The sequence below is a fragment of the Crinia signifera genome, chromosome 3 (genome assembly GCF_055691185.1).
Source record: "Crinia signifera chromosome 3, ASM5569118v1, whole genome shotgun sequence".
NCBI classification, from domain to species: Eukaryota; Metazoa; Chordata; class Amphibia; order Anura; family Myobatrachidae; genus Crinia; species Crinia signifera.
The window spans coordinates 236603408-236622404 of record NC_139219.1 but is presented as its reverse complement, the minus strand read 5'-3'; the positions used below and the strand labels follow the sequence as shown (position 1 = coordinate 236622404).

The following is an 18997-nucleotide window of genomic DNA, read 5'->3' as shown; positions in this document are numbered from 1 at the left end:
AGTGTGGCGAGCGTAGCGAGCCACCGCTTTGGGATGATGTGGTTAGTGGGGGGGAGGGGGGGCCCTAAATAAATGACATTATATGTCATTTAATTGTATAGTACATTAAATTCCATTATTAGAAGTAAAATCGGATCCGATATATGATTGCATCGCATGGCTTACAATAATGGCATGCGATACGATGTCACTACCCTGAATAGCCCACTACACAAATGCCGTAGTGGGCGCCGTGCTAGGAAACAAGTACCTATTGCTTTACCTGTGCTTTTTACCATTATTGGGAGTTATGTGGTGGTGTAATGCAGAACACCATGAATAATACTCATAAGTCTCCTGGACATAATATAGTCATAAGTGACTCACATGATTTCTGTGTATAAGCCTTGTTTGTGACTTTATTTTCTAATAATCATCTTGCTCTTCATATTTTATTTTGTTTCCAAAGTAAATATGTTAGTAGCATTAATAGGAAATGTAAATGTTTGGCAATATACTAATGTTCAAATGGAATGTTGGGTACTCCTAGTGGTTTGCAAACATTGGACCTGTGTTTGCACACCCTGAGTGGGTACAGTAGCTGTCCTGACTGCTGTCTGATCCTAATGGCTAAATTACTCTTCTTCCTCTCTGACCTCTAATAGGGCCAAGCTGGGACATGGCCTACTCTCCGGACAGTACTCCAAGCCTCCAGCGAAATGTGAGCTGATAGAACAGGTGATGAAAGAAGAGCACAAGGTATTTAATCTGAGAATTGCTGAAGGTAGAACCTGATTTTCCAATAATATGCAGCAGGTGAAAATATCAATCAAATAACGCTTGCATTGTATTCTTATTATTTATGGCTAGAGAGAGAAGCAAAGGTAAATAACATGCGGATCATAAGTGAAGACCATAATTCCAATGTCAAAACATACTAAATGATGTCTTTTAAAATAACACATTAGTTAAAGGCTCAATTTACTTTTGCAATGTGAAATTGTACATTTCCCACATCTTTGCAGGACCCTATTTTTTAGATTCAACTTTTATGGTCCCATCATAGGTGCTTAGCTATACATTGGCAAGGAATGGGCCACTATAATTGGCTCTTACTCCAGTTGTAGTTCTGTAGTCACGTTCTGTGTTTTTGTCATACACATCCATTTCTGCTGATACAGTAAGTCTGACTTACTCCTACTTCTGCTTGTACTCTGTTGCTTTTCTTTTTACAATTCTGTACACATTGTATTTATATCTGAATCTGGCAACTTTTATTTTGTAGGTATTATGTGGCTGCTAATTAAGAAACATTCTTTGAGTTTTAGTTTTAAGTGCCCAGAGTTATTCAGCTACGGCCCACGATGAGCCCTGATGCTGCACTTATCCTGAATTTCTTCTTGAACCTGTGTTAACTAGTGCTTCTAGGGACAGTTAGGGGCTTACTGTGGGCAGGATTTGCAGAGCTCTGGGCACTTAACACAAGAGCTATGGGTAACTGCATGTTATCCGTGGGCAACCATTGCATAGCCCTGGGCACTTAAGTCGGCAGCTAAATCCCGTGGTAAGTTCCGCAGCTAACTGATTTCCCTTAGGGGTCCAGTAATTGAACATCATCAGTTTCTTGTTTATATAAGGGGACAGTTCAAACTCCCTGTTCAGAAGAAAGCAGAATATCAGTTGTATTATCAGGCAGAATATGTTTCAGTAGCTTATTGTAACCAAGTGGTGCACTGAACGGAGAGAATATTGATATTATTGTAGGACACCACAAAAATAAATAAAAAAAACCCTTAAGGCTATATGGCTTTTTTTAATTACTGCTCTATTATTTGACTCTATAGAACTGCAGCTTTTCTCTTTTGTGGAAAACATGAGTGCACCTCTCAGCCTATTATATACATACAGTTGTATACATACAATACAGTATACAACAGACCAGCAAAATGCTCCAAAAGGGAACACGCTAGGGTGATCACTTTTTATATTTTTTCAAATCTCTGAGAAAATAATAAAATGTGATTGATTTAAAAAAAAAAAAATTCATATGCGTCCTTGTCCTTATAATTCTAAAATACATAAATATAGTGAAATGCTCATTTGTGCACCAGAATTAGAAATTGATTTATTGGTGCCATGAATTTTTGTTTTAAAGAAGAGTCAGGCTTTAATGGAGATAGGAGAGAATTGCAGGGAAGTGACTGGAGAGCAATAGAGTTAGGTGAGCGATACAGGGGCTAGCTTTTATAAAGCACTAGGCTGCGCCCGATACCCATCCCCTCCTGGGGAGTTATGTCTCCAGTGCAGCTGGCACCCGTTTACGGGGAAAACATCCCCAAATCATTCCTAACCTTTTCTGCACCCTGGGATGGGGAAACAGTTCCCCTATAAATAAAAACTTGTCAACCTAAAGGGGCATACACACGGGTAAAGTCATCCTCCACACTGATCGATGGGCTTAAGCAGGATAGCACCGCAAAACATCGCTGTACACCTTCAATGCTGTGTGCTGAGGGATCGTGCTGAGCGAGGCTTTCCCTGCAGGCGATAGTGATGCGCGGGACCATGCATAGCCATCGCTGTAGAGCATACACGTGGAGCGATTCATGCTCCATTTCTAAGCGATCTAGTCAGATCACTTAGAAATGGGTCTGAAATCTCCCTGTGTGTATGCCCCTTAATTCAGATCCCTTGGGAGTTATACATGTATGCCCCTTAATTCAGATCCCTTGGGAGGTATACATTTATGGCCCTTAATTCAGATCCCTTGGGAGGTATAGATTTATGGCCCTTAATTCAGATCCCTTGGGAGGTATACATTTATGGCCCTTAATTCAGATCCCTTGGGAGTTATACATGTATGCCCCTTAATTCAGATCCCTTGGGAGGTATACATTTATGGCCCTTAATTCAGATCCCTTGGGAGGTATACATGTATGCCCCTTAATTCAGATCCCTTGGGAGGTATACATTTATGGCCCTTAATTCTGATCCCTTGGGAGGTATACATTTATGGCCCTTAATTCAGATCCCTTGGGAGGTATACATTTATGGCCCTTAATTCAGATCCCTTGGGAGGTATACATTTATGCCCCTTAATTCAGATCCCTTGGGAGTTATACATGTATGCCCCTTAATTCAGATCCCTTGGGAGGTATACATTTATGGCCCTTAATTCAGATCCCTTGGGAGGTATACATTTATGGCCCTTAATTCAGATCCTTTGGGAGGTATACAGCTACAGAACTTGATTGAGTAATAGTTTTAAACGAAATCTGTATCTAGGTAAAATTAATAAATAAATAATATTTGGATTTATTATATTTTACTCTTTCATACAAATATATTCTTTAACCTAGACTGTCCTGGACAAGTTCTGAATGTGTACTGTACAGATTTATATTTGAGTGGGTCCTCCCCCCTCCCTTCCCAAAGTCCTGGTAACTGAGATTGTCATCCTACGAGAACGTGTTCAGGAATGATCTATCACAGAAGGGGGGTGGGTAAGATTTCCATTTGGCAATGAGAAGATAAACAAAAATAGCCCTCCCACTCTCTGGTTTCATCGCCAGTAACTTTGTTTTGTATGTGTCCTGCAGTCCTACATTCTGTTTCTTATATTGTAATCATTTATTCATTCACCCCTCTTATAAATTGTCGCATTAATATCTAATGTTTGATAAGGCCATGCTAGGACAGTGTTATCCGAGGCGGTGCACAGCTTCTCAGTTTTTCCTCCTCCTCCTCCATGTGCTATTAATGTCTGAGTATTGATAACATAACTGTGTCGCGTGGGCAGCAGGACAAGTTTACTTAACCTCTTAATTTCTAGATAGTTGAGTATGAATATTTTCTAAATGTACAGCTTGCTGTTCTGCATATAGACAAATGTGGGCAATTAAATTCATATTTGTTTGCAATATATCCAGAAATGTACATATGTTGCCATTTTCTGTATTATAGATTAATTTTGGACTATGACAGATATGGTATTTTCTGGGTGAATTTAAGAAGCTATAATGGTTGGGGGTTTGGGACCCTGCGGGTGATGTTTGTCCACGATGTGGGCAATGTACTGCACGTTATCTCTGTTTTTTTTTGTTGCTCACCCCTATGGGGGCGCGGGGCAAAATTGGTGATGTTGGTGATATATAAAACACACCCTGTGGCCTAAACACAGATTAAAATCACATCCTGTGGATTGAGAAATATAACTTGATTATTCATTCTTTTGGTGTGTTGGCAAATTGTGATAACTTTTGCTGAATAGTTGATCATTATCAATATCTGCCAAATGTTCTGAATTGTTAATCTAATAATACATTTAAGATATTACTGAAATACATAGGGTGGTATGCAATGTGCCGCCGCTATTTCCTACATGGGAAATAGCGGGGGCTCCCTATTCAATGCTGTCAATAGCGACAGCATTGATGCGGGATCAAGGCCGTGGATTGTCGTGATCCAGGCCGCAGATGGCAGATCGACGGCCATTTTCGCAGCCACGCCCCCTTTGCACCCATCGGAAGGTGGGACATTGAATCCCGCCTGTTGTTATGCGGTCGATCTGACCGAAAACGGGCCAGGATCACGGCTGTCAGCGGGGATCGACAGCCGCGATCCCAGATTGCATACCCCCCATAGTGGATGCAGTCAAAATCCCGACGGTTAAAATCCCGACGGTTAAAATCTCGACGGTCAAAATACCGTCAACCGTTGACCGACGGTCAAAATCCCGACAAGGTCAAAATACCGACATTTAAATTCCTGACAAGGTCAAAATACCGACCTATAGAATGAAGACAGGTTAAAAAGTCAACATGACTTTCGGTCGACAGGTCGCGAGGTCGACATGGGTTTTATCACTGTTTTCTGACCCGACATGTGCCGACAGGCGGTATTTCATGCCATACCATCCACTAGGGCCTGGTGGGAAAATAAAATAGTGTGCCGAGCACAGCGAGGCACCGTGCCCAAAGCATCTCGAGCGAAGCGAGCAATACGAGGGACTGCGGTTGACTTCCAACTGTTTCCATGTCAACTGTGTTGACATTCGGGTCAAAAAACTGTGAAAAAAACCATTTCGACCTCACGACCTGTCGACCGAAAGTTATGTTGACTTTTTCACCTGTCTACATTCTATAAGTCGGGATTTTGACCTAGTCGGGATTTTGACCTTGTCGGGATTTTCACCGTTGGCCAATGGTTGTCGGTATTTGGACCATCGGGATTTTGACTGTCGGTATTTCATACCGAATCCCCCCATAGTATCACTTCATATTTAAGTATTAAGTTAACAACAGAGTGTATTAGAGATGTGGCTATCTTTTTTGTTAGAGGTGGTAAAATAATTATATTTAAAATTAGGAAGTATGTCTAAAGGCCCATACACACTGGGCGACTTTGAGATGAAAGCCGATCAGAACACCAAGTTTGAGCGGCTTTCAGCTCAAAGCCAACCCAGTGTGTAAGGCCCAGCGGTGAGTGGTGATGCTTGCTCCCGCATCAGTGCCTTGAAAGCCGTTCATCTGCTTGTGGTTCCAGCAGATGAACGGCTTTGTGGACGGCTTTGCATAGCGATGTGCTATGCAAAGCGCCCCGCTGATAGCACCAGACAGGGGGAATGCTGGTCAGTGTGTATGCACTGAGCGGCTTACCCCCAGGGATGACATCGGTCATTGCTGTCCATACACGCTGGACAAAATCACCCAGTGTGTATGGACTTTAAGTAAAAGCAATTAAATGGGAATGTACTGGGAGAAGATTGTACTCAATACATTCACATGGCGATCATTGCACAGCTGTAGGCCTTAAGGGGCCAACATATGTAGCGATTAAGGGGTATTTTCTAAATGATCTAGATCACTTAGAAAATGCCTCTATATCGCTCCGTTTGTAGGGCCGATAGCGATGCAAAGCCCTGTGCTATTGTCCAGGGATTAATATCCCGCAGGGCCTGACAGATTGCTCAGCATTGATTTCTGGGGCAGCAAGCACCTTTTTCAGAATGTTGGCTGCTGTAAAGTGCGGACGCTGTCGCGATGATTCACACCAAAATCACAGGGGGCCATATGATCAACACCTATGATTTATGTTTCCCTGCTCAGGGTTCCAGAGTCATATCATCATGTATTGCAGTCTGACAGTTAAGTAGAACATCTGATTTAAGTCACGTGACCGATGCCCACTGCCACCCAGACCCTTCCTTTTGATAGTCTTTCTACTGCAGGTTTCCTCATTCCCAGCCAATCAGTAGATGCCTTCATTGCCAGATGCCAGCAAAGTTTGCAAAACGAAGGCGTTTGTGGTATGCTTTACAACAGTCTTACATTTACTTCATGGGCTATAGCAAAGGTTCCCAAATGCGGTCCTCAAGTATACATACTTGAACACGGGTGACTTAATTATCTCAGTCAATTACATTTAACCATCAGTGCTGAGCCATGGGTATGTTTAAATCCTGGACTGTTGGGGTGCCTTGAGGTTGAGGACTATGTTTGGGAACCTCTGGGCTATACAGTACAATATCACCAGTGTATATACTGCTTTTCTAAATTGTGCCACATTCTTATTCTAGGCTTAGAAAAACAAGATATGTGGCTTTTAATCTGATTGGATATCTATTTTTTCTGCTCAGCAGATTCAGGCATTTTGTGATCTTTTGATTATGTATAAATCCTTTGTTTCTTCTTCTGTCTTTTAAGCCTCAACCAAAAGGAATTACAACACGAATGATAAAAGCCCTAGTAAGTAAAGACCACCAAGAATTCTCCTCAAACAGACAGCAAGACGCACACGAGTTTTTCCTGCACCTTATTAATCTAGTAGAGGTATGGAAAGTGGATTTTTTTGTTAAAGTAATTGATGTGTCATAAACTGTGCCTGGATCCAAAAAGGGGATTTTTGTCCTTACCTGGAAAATCCTTATTTCTGAATCCTTTGGTGGACACTGGGACAGTGGGAAGGGGGCGGAGCCATGGCGACAGGCACCAAGTAGCTAACACTTTAATGGTGCAGCCCAGGCCCCTCCTTCCCCACACTCCATCCTAGGTCAGTTTAGACTACCACCGGACTTAGGAGCACAGGAAAGGAGAGAATGAAAGAAAGAAAAAGAGAGATCTTGTATTACCATGAACAAGAGCATTCCCTAAAACCAACCCATCCGCCGATCAGGGGCGTCTGGGCGGGCGCCCAGTGTCCACCAAAGGATTCAGAAATAAGGATTTTCCAGGTAAGGACAAAAATCCCCTTATTTCCTTCATGCCATTGGTGGCCACTGGGACAGTGGGACGTCCCACCGCTGTCCCCTCACGGAAGGGAACGCTCCTGAGCTGCAGAAAGAACGCCACGGCCGAACGCAGAGTCGACCTCGGTGAAAGTATCAAACCTGTAGTGGCGTATAAAAGTGTGCATGGAAGACCATGTGGCTGCGCGGCACAGCTGCTCTGCGGAGACTCCGGAAGCCGCAGCCCACGATGATCCTACCGAGCGAGTGGAATGGGCCGTGAGCCCTGCTGGCGCCGGCCTATTCGCCAGGAGGTATGCCTGCTGAACCGTAAGCCGCAACCACCTGGCAATGGACTGTTTAGATGCGGGCCAACCCCGCTTCTGATGATCATAAAGAACAAACAAAGCTTCTGTTCTTCTAATCTCCCTGGTCCTAGCCACATAGATGCGAAGGGCCCGAACCACATCAAGAGCCCCTCCACTTCTTGAATCCTGGAAAGCAGGAACCACGATTTCCTGGTTTACGTGAAACCTGGATACCACTTTTGGCAGGTAACCCAACCTGGTACGGAGGACTGCCCGATCTTGGTGGAAAACCAAAAACGGTGGCTTACAAGATAGAGCGGTCAAATCCGAGACCCGCCTAGCTGACGCAATTGCCAGAAGGAAACACACCTTCCATGAAAGCCAACGCAACTCCACTGACTCCAGAGGCTCAAACGGAGCCACCTGAAGAGCTCTCAGAACCAAAGGCAGATCCCACGGAACTACGGGACTCCGAAAGGGAGGAGTCACGTGCATGACCCCCTGGAGGAAAGTGCGAACCTCCGGTCTTGTCGCAATGCGCCTCTGAAACAGAACCGAGAGCGCCGAGACCTGAACCTTCAAAGTGGAATGTTGAAGGCCCAAATCCACTCCCGACTGCAAGAAGGCCAAAACCTTGGGCAACGAGAACCTCCTTGGATTCTTCTCGTGCTCTTCACACCAGCGAAAGAAAGAACTCCAGATCCTGTAGTAGACTCTTGCTGAAGACGGCTTCCTGGCCGCTATCATGGTTCTTATCACAGAATCTGAGAACCCCCTGTCTCTTAAGATCTCCCTCTCAAGAGCCAAGCTGTCAAACCGAGACGAGCTAGGTTGGGATGTTGACAGGGTCCCTGAGACAGAAGGTCTGGCCGGAGAGGTAACCGCCACTGAGGTTCCTCCGCCATGAGCCGGAGGTCGGCATACCAGGCCCTGCGTGGCCAGTTTGGAGCCACCAGGATTACCCTTACCCGTTCCCGCTTGAGTCTTCTTAGGAACCGAGGAAGAAGAGCCACCGGCGGGAAGGCGTACGCCAGATCGAACGGCCAAGGTGCCGACAGAGCGTCGACCAGAAATGCGCCTGGATCCCGAGTCCTGGACCCGTAGCAAGGCAACTTGTGATTCCACCGGGATGCCAGGAGGTCTATCTGAGGCCTTCCCCAGCGAAGGGTTAGAGAGTGAAACACCTCAGGATGAAGAGACCATTCTCCGGAGTGGATCTCTTGGCGGCTCAGAAAGTCTGCTTCCCAGTTTTCGACGCCGGGAATGTACACTGCCGACAATGCCAAGAGGTGACGTTCTGCCCAACGAAGAATTGGCTGTACCTCCAGAAAGGCTGCTCTGCTCCGAGTTCCCGCCGTGGCGTTGTCTGTCTGTACCTTGACTGCACGAGAGCAAATCAGGGGGGCCGCCTGGAGAAGGGCTAAGTAGATCGCCCTGAGCTCTAGAATATTGATCGGCAACCCCGACTCCTGGTGGGACCAAACTCCCTGGTAGGATCGGTCCTCCACCACCGCTCCCCAGCCCCTGAGGCTGGCATCTGTCGTCAAGAGTACCCAGTCGGAGACTAGGAAGGACCGTCCCATGGACAGGTGACGTGGCTTGAGCCACCAGAGCAACGATAGTCGAACCTCCTGAGAGAGTACTACCTCCTGCCTCTTCAGAGCCTGTGGTGAACGGTTCCAATACTTGAGGATCTGGTGTTGCAACGGTCGAGAGTGAAATTGGGCAAATTCCACCATCTCGAAGCACGAGACCATCTTGCCCAAAATCTTCATACATAGATGAAGAGAGACTCTCCTGTGCTTGAGAAACCCTCGTAAGAGGGCCTGCAAAGCCAGCCGCTTCTTGTCTGGAAGATAGACCCTCTGGGCCTTGGAATCCAGACGCGCTCCCAGATGTATCATCTCCTGGGAGGGTTCCAGGCTGGACTTGCGCCAGTTCACTAGCCAACCGTGAGCCTGGAGCAGGTCCAGCGTAATGCCTAGATGTTGCAGCAGTAGTTCTCTGGACTGTCCCAGAATCAGAAGGTCGTCCAGATAAGGCAGAATCCGCACTCCCTGGAGGTGAAGGAAGGCTGCCATAACTCCCATCACCTTCGTAAAGACTCTTGGTGCTGTAGAGATTCCGAAGGGTAGAGCCCGAAATTGGACATGAAGATCCTTGGTTGCAAACCGGAGGTACTTGCGGTGATCCGGATGTATCGGAACATGCAGGTATGCATCTCTGATGTCCAGAGATACCATGAAATCCCCCGGCTCCATTGCTTGTATAATGGACCGGAGGGACTCCATGCGAAACCGCGGAATGATCAAGTAACAATTGAGATCCTTGAGATTCAGGATTGGTCGGAATGAACCATCCGGCTTCCCGATCAGGAATAAATTGGAGTAATAGCCGTGGCCCCTCTGCTGAGGAGGAACCACTTCTATCACCTGAGACTGGAGAAGAGTCTGAACGGAGGCGTTGAGAGCCTCCGCCTTCAGAGGACAGGCCGGGCGCCCCGTGATAAAGAATCGGGTCGGCGGACGCCTGTTGAAGGAGAGATAGTATCCTTCCGACACTATACTCAAAATCCAATTGTTCGCTGTCGTCTCCCTCCACCTGTTGGCAAAATGGAGGATGCGAGCCCCTACCGGCAGGGAGTCGACCTGAGGGGTCCCCGAGTCATTGGGAGGCCTTCTCCGGGGCCTTAGGAGGCTGACGTTTGCCAGACTGGGACTGTCTGCTCTTACCAAACGACTCCCTCCTGGGAGGACGGCTTCTTGTTGAAGATTGTCCCCTCGGCTTTCCCTGCGGCCGAAAGGAACGAAAGGACTGCTTCGGCTTAGAGGGTGCCGACGGGAGGAAGGCTGTCTTGGAAGTGGCTACCGTAGTCACAATCTTGTCCAGCTCCGGACCGAAAAGCATATCGCCCACAAAAGGAAGGGCCTCCAGGGCCTTTTTGGACTCTGCATCCGCATTCCAAGTGCGGAGCCACAAGGCTCTTCTGGCTGCAACCGAAGATGCCGAGATCCTAGAGGCTAATGTAGCCGTGTCCAGGGCCGCCTCGCCCAAGTACATGGAGGCTTCTCTGATATGGTCCACCAGAGAAAGCAGCTCCGACCTGCGTATGCCTGACGTAATGTTCTCCGTCAACATATCTGCCCATTTGCCTACCGCCCTAGCCACCCAGGCCGAGGCCAAAGCTGGCCTATTAAGCGTACCCGCATGAGTAAAGATAGATTTAAAGACATGTTCCATCTTTCTATCCGTGGGGTCCTTTAGAGCCGCCACAGTGGGAATAGGCAAGGTAGTAGCCTTTACCAGCCGGGCTATGTGGGAATCCACCTGAGGCGGGCGTTCCCATTTCATGCGCCCGTCCGCCGGAAAGGGATAAGAAGAAACCATCCTTTTAGAAATTGTAAATTTCTTATTAGGAGCAGACCAGGCCTTTGCCAGGTCTCCCTCCAGCTGCGTTGAAGATGGGAAAACAGCCGGATCCTTCTTCTTGCGCTTAAAAGAGGGTGCCTCCTCCGCAGGGGGTTGGTCTGGCTCCTGTATGTTTAAGCAAGAGCGGACCGCCTTCACCAGCGCATCTACCCTGGACTGAGTCATAACCTCGTCCTGGGATGTAGCCTCCTCGTCAGGGTCGTCCGGGTCATCCGGGTCAACAGGGTCATCTGTGTCCGCCTGGTCGTCCCCTGAAGTATCCGTCCCCGTAGAGTCAGCTCTCTGGGTGCGGGCTCTGGGGTTCTTGCGCTTGCTAGCGGCACCCAGCAGGTTCTGTAGAGAGGAAGAAACCTGAACCAGTCCCTGCACTGAGGAAGAAAGGCCCTGTACCCAAACTGGCTCAGGCGCCAGCGTCAGCAACTGAGGCTGGGACTGCGTGAGCGGAGCCGGTTGAGCTGGTGGAAGAGTCGCCTGTGAAGGCTCACTCAACACTGGTGGGGGCTGAGGGTGTGAACGGGAAGCGGCTAGCTGTCCAGCAAGGTCCCTCATGGCTGCCGTCAGGGCCTGCGCCCAACCCGGTTCCCCGGAATGGGATGCCTGTGACGGGGCCGAATCCACAGAGTCCCCACCATTACAGCGTGTACACACACCCCCATGGTCTGTCGAGGTGGAAGAAAAATTCTCCTTGCACCTAACACACTTAAAGGCCCTCAGGGCAGGAGCGTCCCCTGACCGCGAGGGTCCTGCGGACTTTGAGCCTGACTTAGAAGTCATGGCTATGCTCTATCCCACTTCAATACAAGAGACAGAGTGAATAGAAAGATTTGCACAGAAAACCCCTATATAGAGAGGGGTGTGAAACACAGCACTGAACACCTCAAGGGTGCAGTGTCAATGCAGTACAACCTGACCCGTCTGAAGACCGGGGAAGGAAGGGTGCCACAGTGTCCACACACAAAAGCTGCTTCCTGCTGCTCCTCTGCACCGATGCGTGACAGAGTCAAGCCTCCATTAAGACAGGACGCTGGCAGTCCCCGGCGGGAACTCATATAGAGGCTCCCTGCCGGGGATTGGGCGGGGAGGAGCTGAGGGACCTCCCCCCCCTCCTGGAACCTTGCCAGGGCTGAGAAAAAAATATGGCGGCCCCCACCGCTACAACAATAGCCCTGGTGGTCTAGTGGCCTCACCGCCAGGAAACCGCCGGGAGCGCACCCACCCCCGGCGGCTACGTGCGCTGGGTTCCCTCCCTCCGGCATCTACTATCCAGACGCCGCTGCGAGACAGAGCGTCTCGCGGTCACCGTTGCGGGACAGAGTCAAGCTTCCATCGGGAAGCGTCTCTGTCTCGCGTCTCCCCCAGCCGCGATACCGCTGCGTGCTGTGGGGAGGGAGGGGGGGAAGTGCGGCTTACCTGCTCCGTGGCGCACGGTCCCTCTGTGCTGGGACCCAGCCTGCAGGTCCGTGGCAGTTCACGACGAGCTGGCTCCGGAGCAGGTGAGCAGCCTGGGTGGTCCACCCGGCTTGCTCACCGCAAGTGTAAAAAAAAAAAAATTCCTTTTTTAAAAAACGCTGCAGAAACCTGCAGCAGCTACTAAAAACGTGCCTGTGCTCCTAGGCACCAAGAAAAAAACTGACCTAGGATGGAGTGTGGGGAAGGAGGGGCCTGGGCTGCACCATTAAAGTGTTAGCTACTTGGTGCCTGTCGCCATGGCTCCGCCCCCTTCCCACTGTCCCAGTGGCCACCAATGGCATGAAGGAAATAATAGCTTTTTCTGGACTTTTTTCATAAGTTCCTTGTGTTCTCTCTCTCTGCCAGTTATTTGACCCACAAAATGTCTTGTATCTGTCTCTTGTATACATCTATGAGCGGAATAGAGGGGAAGCAGCATCACTGGTACTTCTTGTAGCACATGTTCCTTTTCAAGATCCTTAGCATCCCCATTGCAAAATGACAATTTACTTCTGATTTTTGAATTTACAGGACTACCACACGTATTGTACAATAAGTCGTACCATCATAGCAATATTGTTCATTGTATAAGAGGAAGTATTCTAAAGGCAGTTTTTAGTTATTTATATGTAAACTTATATTTCATGCCTATTTCTTTTTACTTTAATTTAAAAAAGACCTATAATGATCTTCTGAGGTCATATGCTCCCACGGTTAGTGCCCACTACACTGCCAGCATCAGCAGTTTGGACCTGCAGTAAAAAAAATTAGTTTGGCTCCAATCTAATGATGATCGGTTTGGAATATGTCAGGGGAGGCTGCCCATTGCCCGGCACCTGTATAATCCTGCACATGTCAGAATTTTTTGTTTCTGAGGGATCTAGTGTTCTAAATAGATTGGCGTGACTGTTTTTGTACACACAGGGGGAATTTGTATCAAGCTTTCTAAAGAGTGGCAACATTGCTTATAGCAGTAATAAAACAAGGGTTTTGTTAAAGGAATGCTAGCGTGACTATACACACATTTTTAATGCAACTGTATAGTACTGCCCCACAGTTTTCTGTACATTGATATGGTCACTTTCCCCTACCTTACGCTGTGTGCAAGTGTTCCAACTAATCTAGGTGTCATTCCATATACACACGACTCTGGCTACACATCCAACACATTCCCTCATTTCCCCTTTTTGATATCTGAAACACTAATTTCACTCAAGTAGAGATACAGCTGACATACACCTGATCAGAATAGCCCAGAGGTACACAAAGGTTTATATGCGCTGTTTAGTACCATACACCATACCAAGCTGCTTGCAGTTAGGCGAATAAGTGCTAAAACAAACAGTTCATAAAAGTGGACATAATGGGTGAAATGTAATAGGATGAGAGATTCAGAAAGTGAGAGATTTGGTAAGAAATCTCCAGTTTTTTTAAAGTGGCAATCATTTACACAGCAAAACCAGTGTGATTTTGCTGTGTCAATGATTGCCACTTTAAAAAAACTGGAGATTTCTTACCAAATCTCTCACTTTCTGAATCTCTCATCCTATTACATTTCACCCATGGTCTGATTTAGAGTTGATCGAAAAAAAATCTTTGTCAAATGGGCAAGACCATGCTGCACTGTGCAGAGAGAGTTAGATTTGGGTGGGGTGTGTTCAAATTGAAATCTAAATTGCAGTGTTAAAATAAAGTAGAAAGTATTTACCCTGCACAGAAACAGAATAACTCACCCAAATCTGAGGTATGCGCAGGCTGTGATTTTCTATTTAAACACAGAAACTACATTGATGGACCATAATTTATTTGGGTCAAGAACAGCAGGCTAAGGGGGCAGAATTCTCCATCATGAGCATTAGGACAAGACCATAACACTTTCTGCTGAAGTCCCAACATGGCCTGATCCTTTCTAGGTCATCATTATGATATTTCTGGATCAGCACTTGTAATGGTCTCCAAATGTTTTTATAACGCAATGTTCTAATTTAAAACCAACTAGTGCAGGGAGACTGTAATGTCCAAAAACAGAGGCACAAATACAAGAATGAATACAACTGAGAAAACTGAGAACCCTGTTTCATTTTCTGAATTGTGGAGCCTGTTCTTTTGATTCATAGAGAAACAGCATAGGCACGGAGAACCCCAATGATGTCTTCAGATTCTTGGTGGAGGAGCGGACGCAGTGTTGCCAATCCAGGAAAGTTCGCTACTCTGAGAGAGTTGACTATATCATGCAGTTACCTGTGGCCATGGAAGCTGCAACTAATAAAGGTAAAAACAAAAAAATACAATGTTCATGTTCTTTCTGGATATTTAAATTGGAGCCATGGTGCATGTAACAGGGAATGAATCTGGCAGCACGAAACCTGGCAAATATTAATAACTTGTTTCATTTGACAGATGAACTGATTACCTATGAATTGAAAAGAAGAGAAGCAGAAACTGCGAAGAGACCGCCTCCTGAGATTGTGCGAGCTCAAATCCCATTCAGGGCCTGTCTGCAGGCCTTCTCCGAGCCAGAGAATGTGGATGACTTCTGGAGCAGTTCCCTTCAGGCCAAGTCTGCAGGTGTCAAGTGAGTCCTCTACATACAGTACAGTACTAAGCAAACCCCAGCCATTCCACAATATTATTATGCTTTACCTAGCACAGATTGAAAGGATGTTAGTTATAGCATTTAAGCATTGCTTAATGTTCTATCATCACAATTACTAGCATGTACAGTATGTAGCTGATCTAATGAAAGCTTGGTTATCTGGCTAAATATAGTTGTGTTGGAGCAGGTATGATTTTAGCTGTGACTCTCCAACTACTTTTTTTATGTTCTACTTATTGCATTTCATTGCACTACCATGCAGCTGTACAATACCATACATATTGGAATCAGACCTTATGATTGGGGCAGTAACTATGTAATTGCAAAGCATTACTAATCAAAAAAAATGCTAATCAAAAAAACCTATTAGTTCTAACTATTCTTTACCTTTAGATACAGTGGCCACCAATGTAGTAGTACTGAGAAATTGTGGCCCTACAACCATGAGCTATAGCTATAACGTAACTATACATGATACGGCAGCTGTATGGGGATACGGTCGTATTGTCGACACCACTTAGGTCGACAGTCACTAGGTCAACACAGTTGGGTCGACAGGTGGGAAGGTCGACATAGGTGAATGTCGACATGGGTTTAGGTCGACATAGCGTTAGGTCGTCAGGTCGGAAGGTCGTCATGTTTTTTTTTACTGTTTTTTGAGCCGACAGGCGGTATTTCATGCCCTACCATTCACTAGGGCGTGGTGGGAGAATAAAATAGTGTACCCGAAGCATCGCGAGCGAAGTGAGCGATGCGAGGGGCTGCAGTTGACTTCCAATTGTGTCCATGTCGACTGTGTCGACATTCGGGTTGATAAAACGATCCACACCCACTGTATGCTATAAGGCGTATAAAGGCACACAGTCATTTATTGTGATTTGCTTCTGTTTCTTTTCAAACGATCATAACATGAAAAGCTGCACATACAGTACCACTGGTATTCTACATATTTAGGAATGTTCAGTAATTATTCTAAGCCACATTTAGCAAACGGTCTCTTTAATTTATTTGTTGGCTCCATTGAGGAGTAAGCATACCGTTAGTTACTGCTAAAGCCATCCCTAGTAGATGTATTGTCTTTATCTGTTGTACCTCTGTTAACTCTAAATAGACTCAGGGCTTATCTAAGCTGCTACCACTTCTCTGCAAAGCAATATAAGTATCTGCCTCTGCCAAGTGTCCCACGGTCCTGGTACTGTAACTGTAGGAATGTTTCCTGTCTACTGTCACATTTCCTTTCAGTGGCACTTACTCTGGTACTTAGCAGGTACTCTGGATTTTACTCTGAACTCTATACAAAGTCTTTTTTTTTAATCATTTATAATCGTAAATAAAAAATTTTAGACTGATGGAAACAAATATTGCTTTTTGTTTCTTTTAGTCTTATTTATACATCGCCACCATTCGCCGCAATGCCAGAGCATATGTACTAACATATGCAGCTGGCATTGTGGTGCGGTGACGAAGGCCCCTCGCGATACCTGTACTGTACCTCCCAGCCACCTACTGCTCCCCTCACACCGGGGACAGCTAAGCAGGCTGTCCCCGGCGCCTCCACCTGCAGCCGGAAGGATGTCTGGCTGCTTTACTAGAAGAAGGTAAGCTGGAGTGAGGGGGAGACGGGGTCGGCGGGGTTGCGGCGGGCGATGAAAAGAAGCCCATAGGCTTCTATAGGGTATCGCCACCCAAAGGGTGCGATACCCTACTATGCGGTATTGGTGCGGCCAGGTTTTAATACAGAGGAAAATGCGGTAAAACGGGTTTTACCGCATTTTCTGCTTAATACATCCTGCCCCAAAACTGTTATATGAACCTTTAATATGTTCTAGTAGGAAACAAATAAATAACAAATATACTTGTATGTGAGCATAAACACACATTGTGTATTTTGTGTGTCTTTGGATTCATCACCTTTTTATTTGTAATGTTACTGTAATGTACAGTATTTCCATGATATCTTTGTCGTTGTTTGATTGATAAATACACATATTGCTTGTTTTCTAGGACATCTCGTTTTGCCTCATTCCCTGAACACTTGGTAGTCCAGATAAAAAAGTTTACATTTGGCCTTGACTGGGTGCCTAAGAAACTTGGTAGGGTCCTTATGTGATTTATTCCAGAAGCAAATCTTGTGTGTACCTTAGTAAATGTGTACTTTTGTTATTAGTAAACAAAGTCACAAATAATTTGTGGAATAGTCATGATTTGCATTCCTAACTTTGCTTTTAGATCTAACTGTGGATATGCCAGATTACCTAGACATCAGTCATCTCAGGGCAAAAGGTCTGCAGCCGGGGGAAGAAGAGCTGCCAGATATAGCACCCCCTATTGTTATTCCTGATGACCCAAAAGGTATGTGAGAATAATCTTGTGTTCTGCCATACTGTACTAATGACCAGAGCCACAGGTAGACGTCTTTGCATCCTGGCTGGGTGAGAGCTGTAGCGTGGAAAAAACACCACTTGCCTCCTGGCCTGGGACAAGGAGAATAGCTTAAGTATGAATAATTAGAACATATCTAAATTGATCACCAATGCCGGTTCCAGTCCAAAATTCAAATAGTGGAGCCACACCATTGGATATTAATCATACCTAGTATATATCCGTTTTTCATTGGCACGCTTTATGTATATGCTCGTAAAATTCTAAAGACAACGCAGGAAGGGTGACATGCCTGGGGAATATACCTTCTCCCAAAAATTGCAGCTCCCGTCCTTATAAACTCCTGAAACATTTGCATATATATTTGTACATTTTCAAATTTCCATTTGTATATATATGATTTAACTATCTTTTAATATGTCTGCTCTTGTCTGTTCTGCTGCTCATTGATTTTTTTTTATGCTTTCCGTTTTTATTTTCAGGTCACTTTAGGAACCATTTCATGGAGTGTACGTATTCAGACTATTTATTTTTGTGTGTGTGTCGTATAATATTGTATGGGTATGCGTGTGTTTATGTATGTATGTATGTAAGTGTGTGTGTGTATATATGTATGTGATTATGTATATAGATATAGTAGGAGAGCTTGAGCGCGCTAAATGTCAGTACAAAGGGCATGGAGGCAAAATCCCTTCAGTGAGGATCCGGACAGTCAGAAGACTGACAGCTGGATCCTGATGGTCACAATCCTGACACATACTGGTGGTAAGTACTGGGGTTAGGCACTAGGGGAAGGTTTAGGCTACAGGTGTGGGAAAGTGTTATGGTGGGTACACACTACACGATTTTTGTAAACTATATTCATGATAATGATATTGTTAACTATTATTGTGCATATAGTTCAGTGTGTACACACTATACCACTATGTTAATGATGCGCACTCCTGTGTATCGTTGACGATAACCCCAATCATCTGAACATGCAGTAAAATCTGACAATATAGTCAGTGACTACATGCTCTGCGGGGGTCCCGGGGACATCACTGAACAATATCTTTAATGATATCATTTAATATTTCACCCTCTGATCGTTAGTTTCACAGCACTACAGATATTGTTAGTGATATCAGCGGTGCCACATATTGTATAGTGTGCTCCACGCACACTATACAATAACTCTGTAGGAGAGGGAGGTTAGGATTAGGCTGCGGAAAGGTGGCTTAGAGGTAGGGTTAATATACTTCTGCTATCAGCCTTCGGTCTGCCAGGATTTCATACCCGCCCTAGTGCAGGTGCTTCTGTACGTTACCTGTATGGTTTTTATCCCTGCATCAGGTCTTATTAAAATAAGACCTATTACTTTAAGGGACTAGGTACAATGTTATAATACTAATATTATATATTGAAGCATTTCCACTACTGTTCCCATCATTGTAACCACCAGATATCACCATTTATTTATTTACAGTTTCTCATATAGCGCAGCATAGTCCGTTGCGCTGTATAATTGTCCCTTTGCTTTCTACTTAATAATAGCCGGCCTGTGTTCTCTTCCTTTATCTGTCTTATGTCACGTTTGTCTTTATTCTACATTGCAACTTATCTTTATTCTGTCCACAACGCATTTTC

The 18997-nt window shown here is 45.6% G+C and overlaps 1 protein-coding gene across 2 annotated transcripts in view; it reads left to right on the top strand.

Annotated features, from left to right (window-relative positions):
* USP13 (ubiquitin specific peptidase 13) overlaps nt 1-18997 on the top strand; it is a 108047-nt gene that overhangs the window by 75426 nt on the left and 13624 nt on the right. For both annotated transcript variants that reach the window (XM_083177702.1, XM_083177701.1), the window contains exons 10-16: nt 645-738; nt 6684-6809; nt 14508-14661; nt 14791-14965; nt 16991-17079; nt 17216-17338; nt 17851-17877. In XM_083177702.1, coding sequence (XP_083033828.1) covers nt 645-738; nt 6684-6809; nt 14508-14661; nt 14791-14965; nt 16991-17079; nt 17216-17338; nt 17851-17877 — 788 coding nt within the window. The remainder of the gene's footprint in view (nt 1-644; nt 739-6683; nt 6810-14507; nt 14662-14790; nt 14966-16990; nt 17080-17215; nt 17339-17850; nt 17878-18997) is intronic.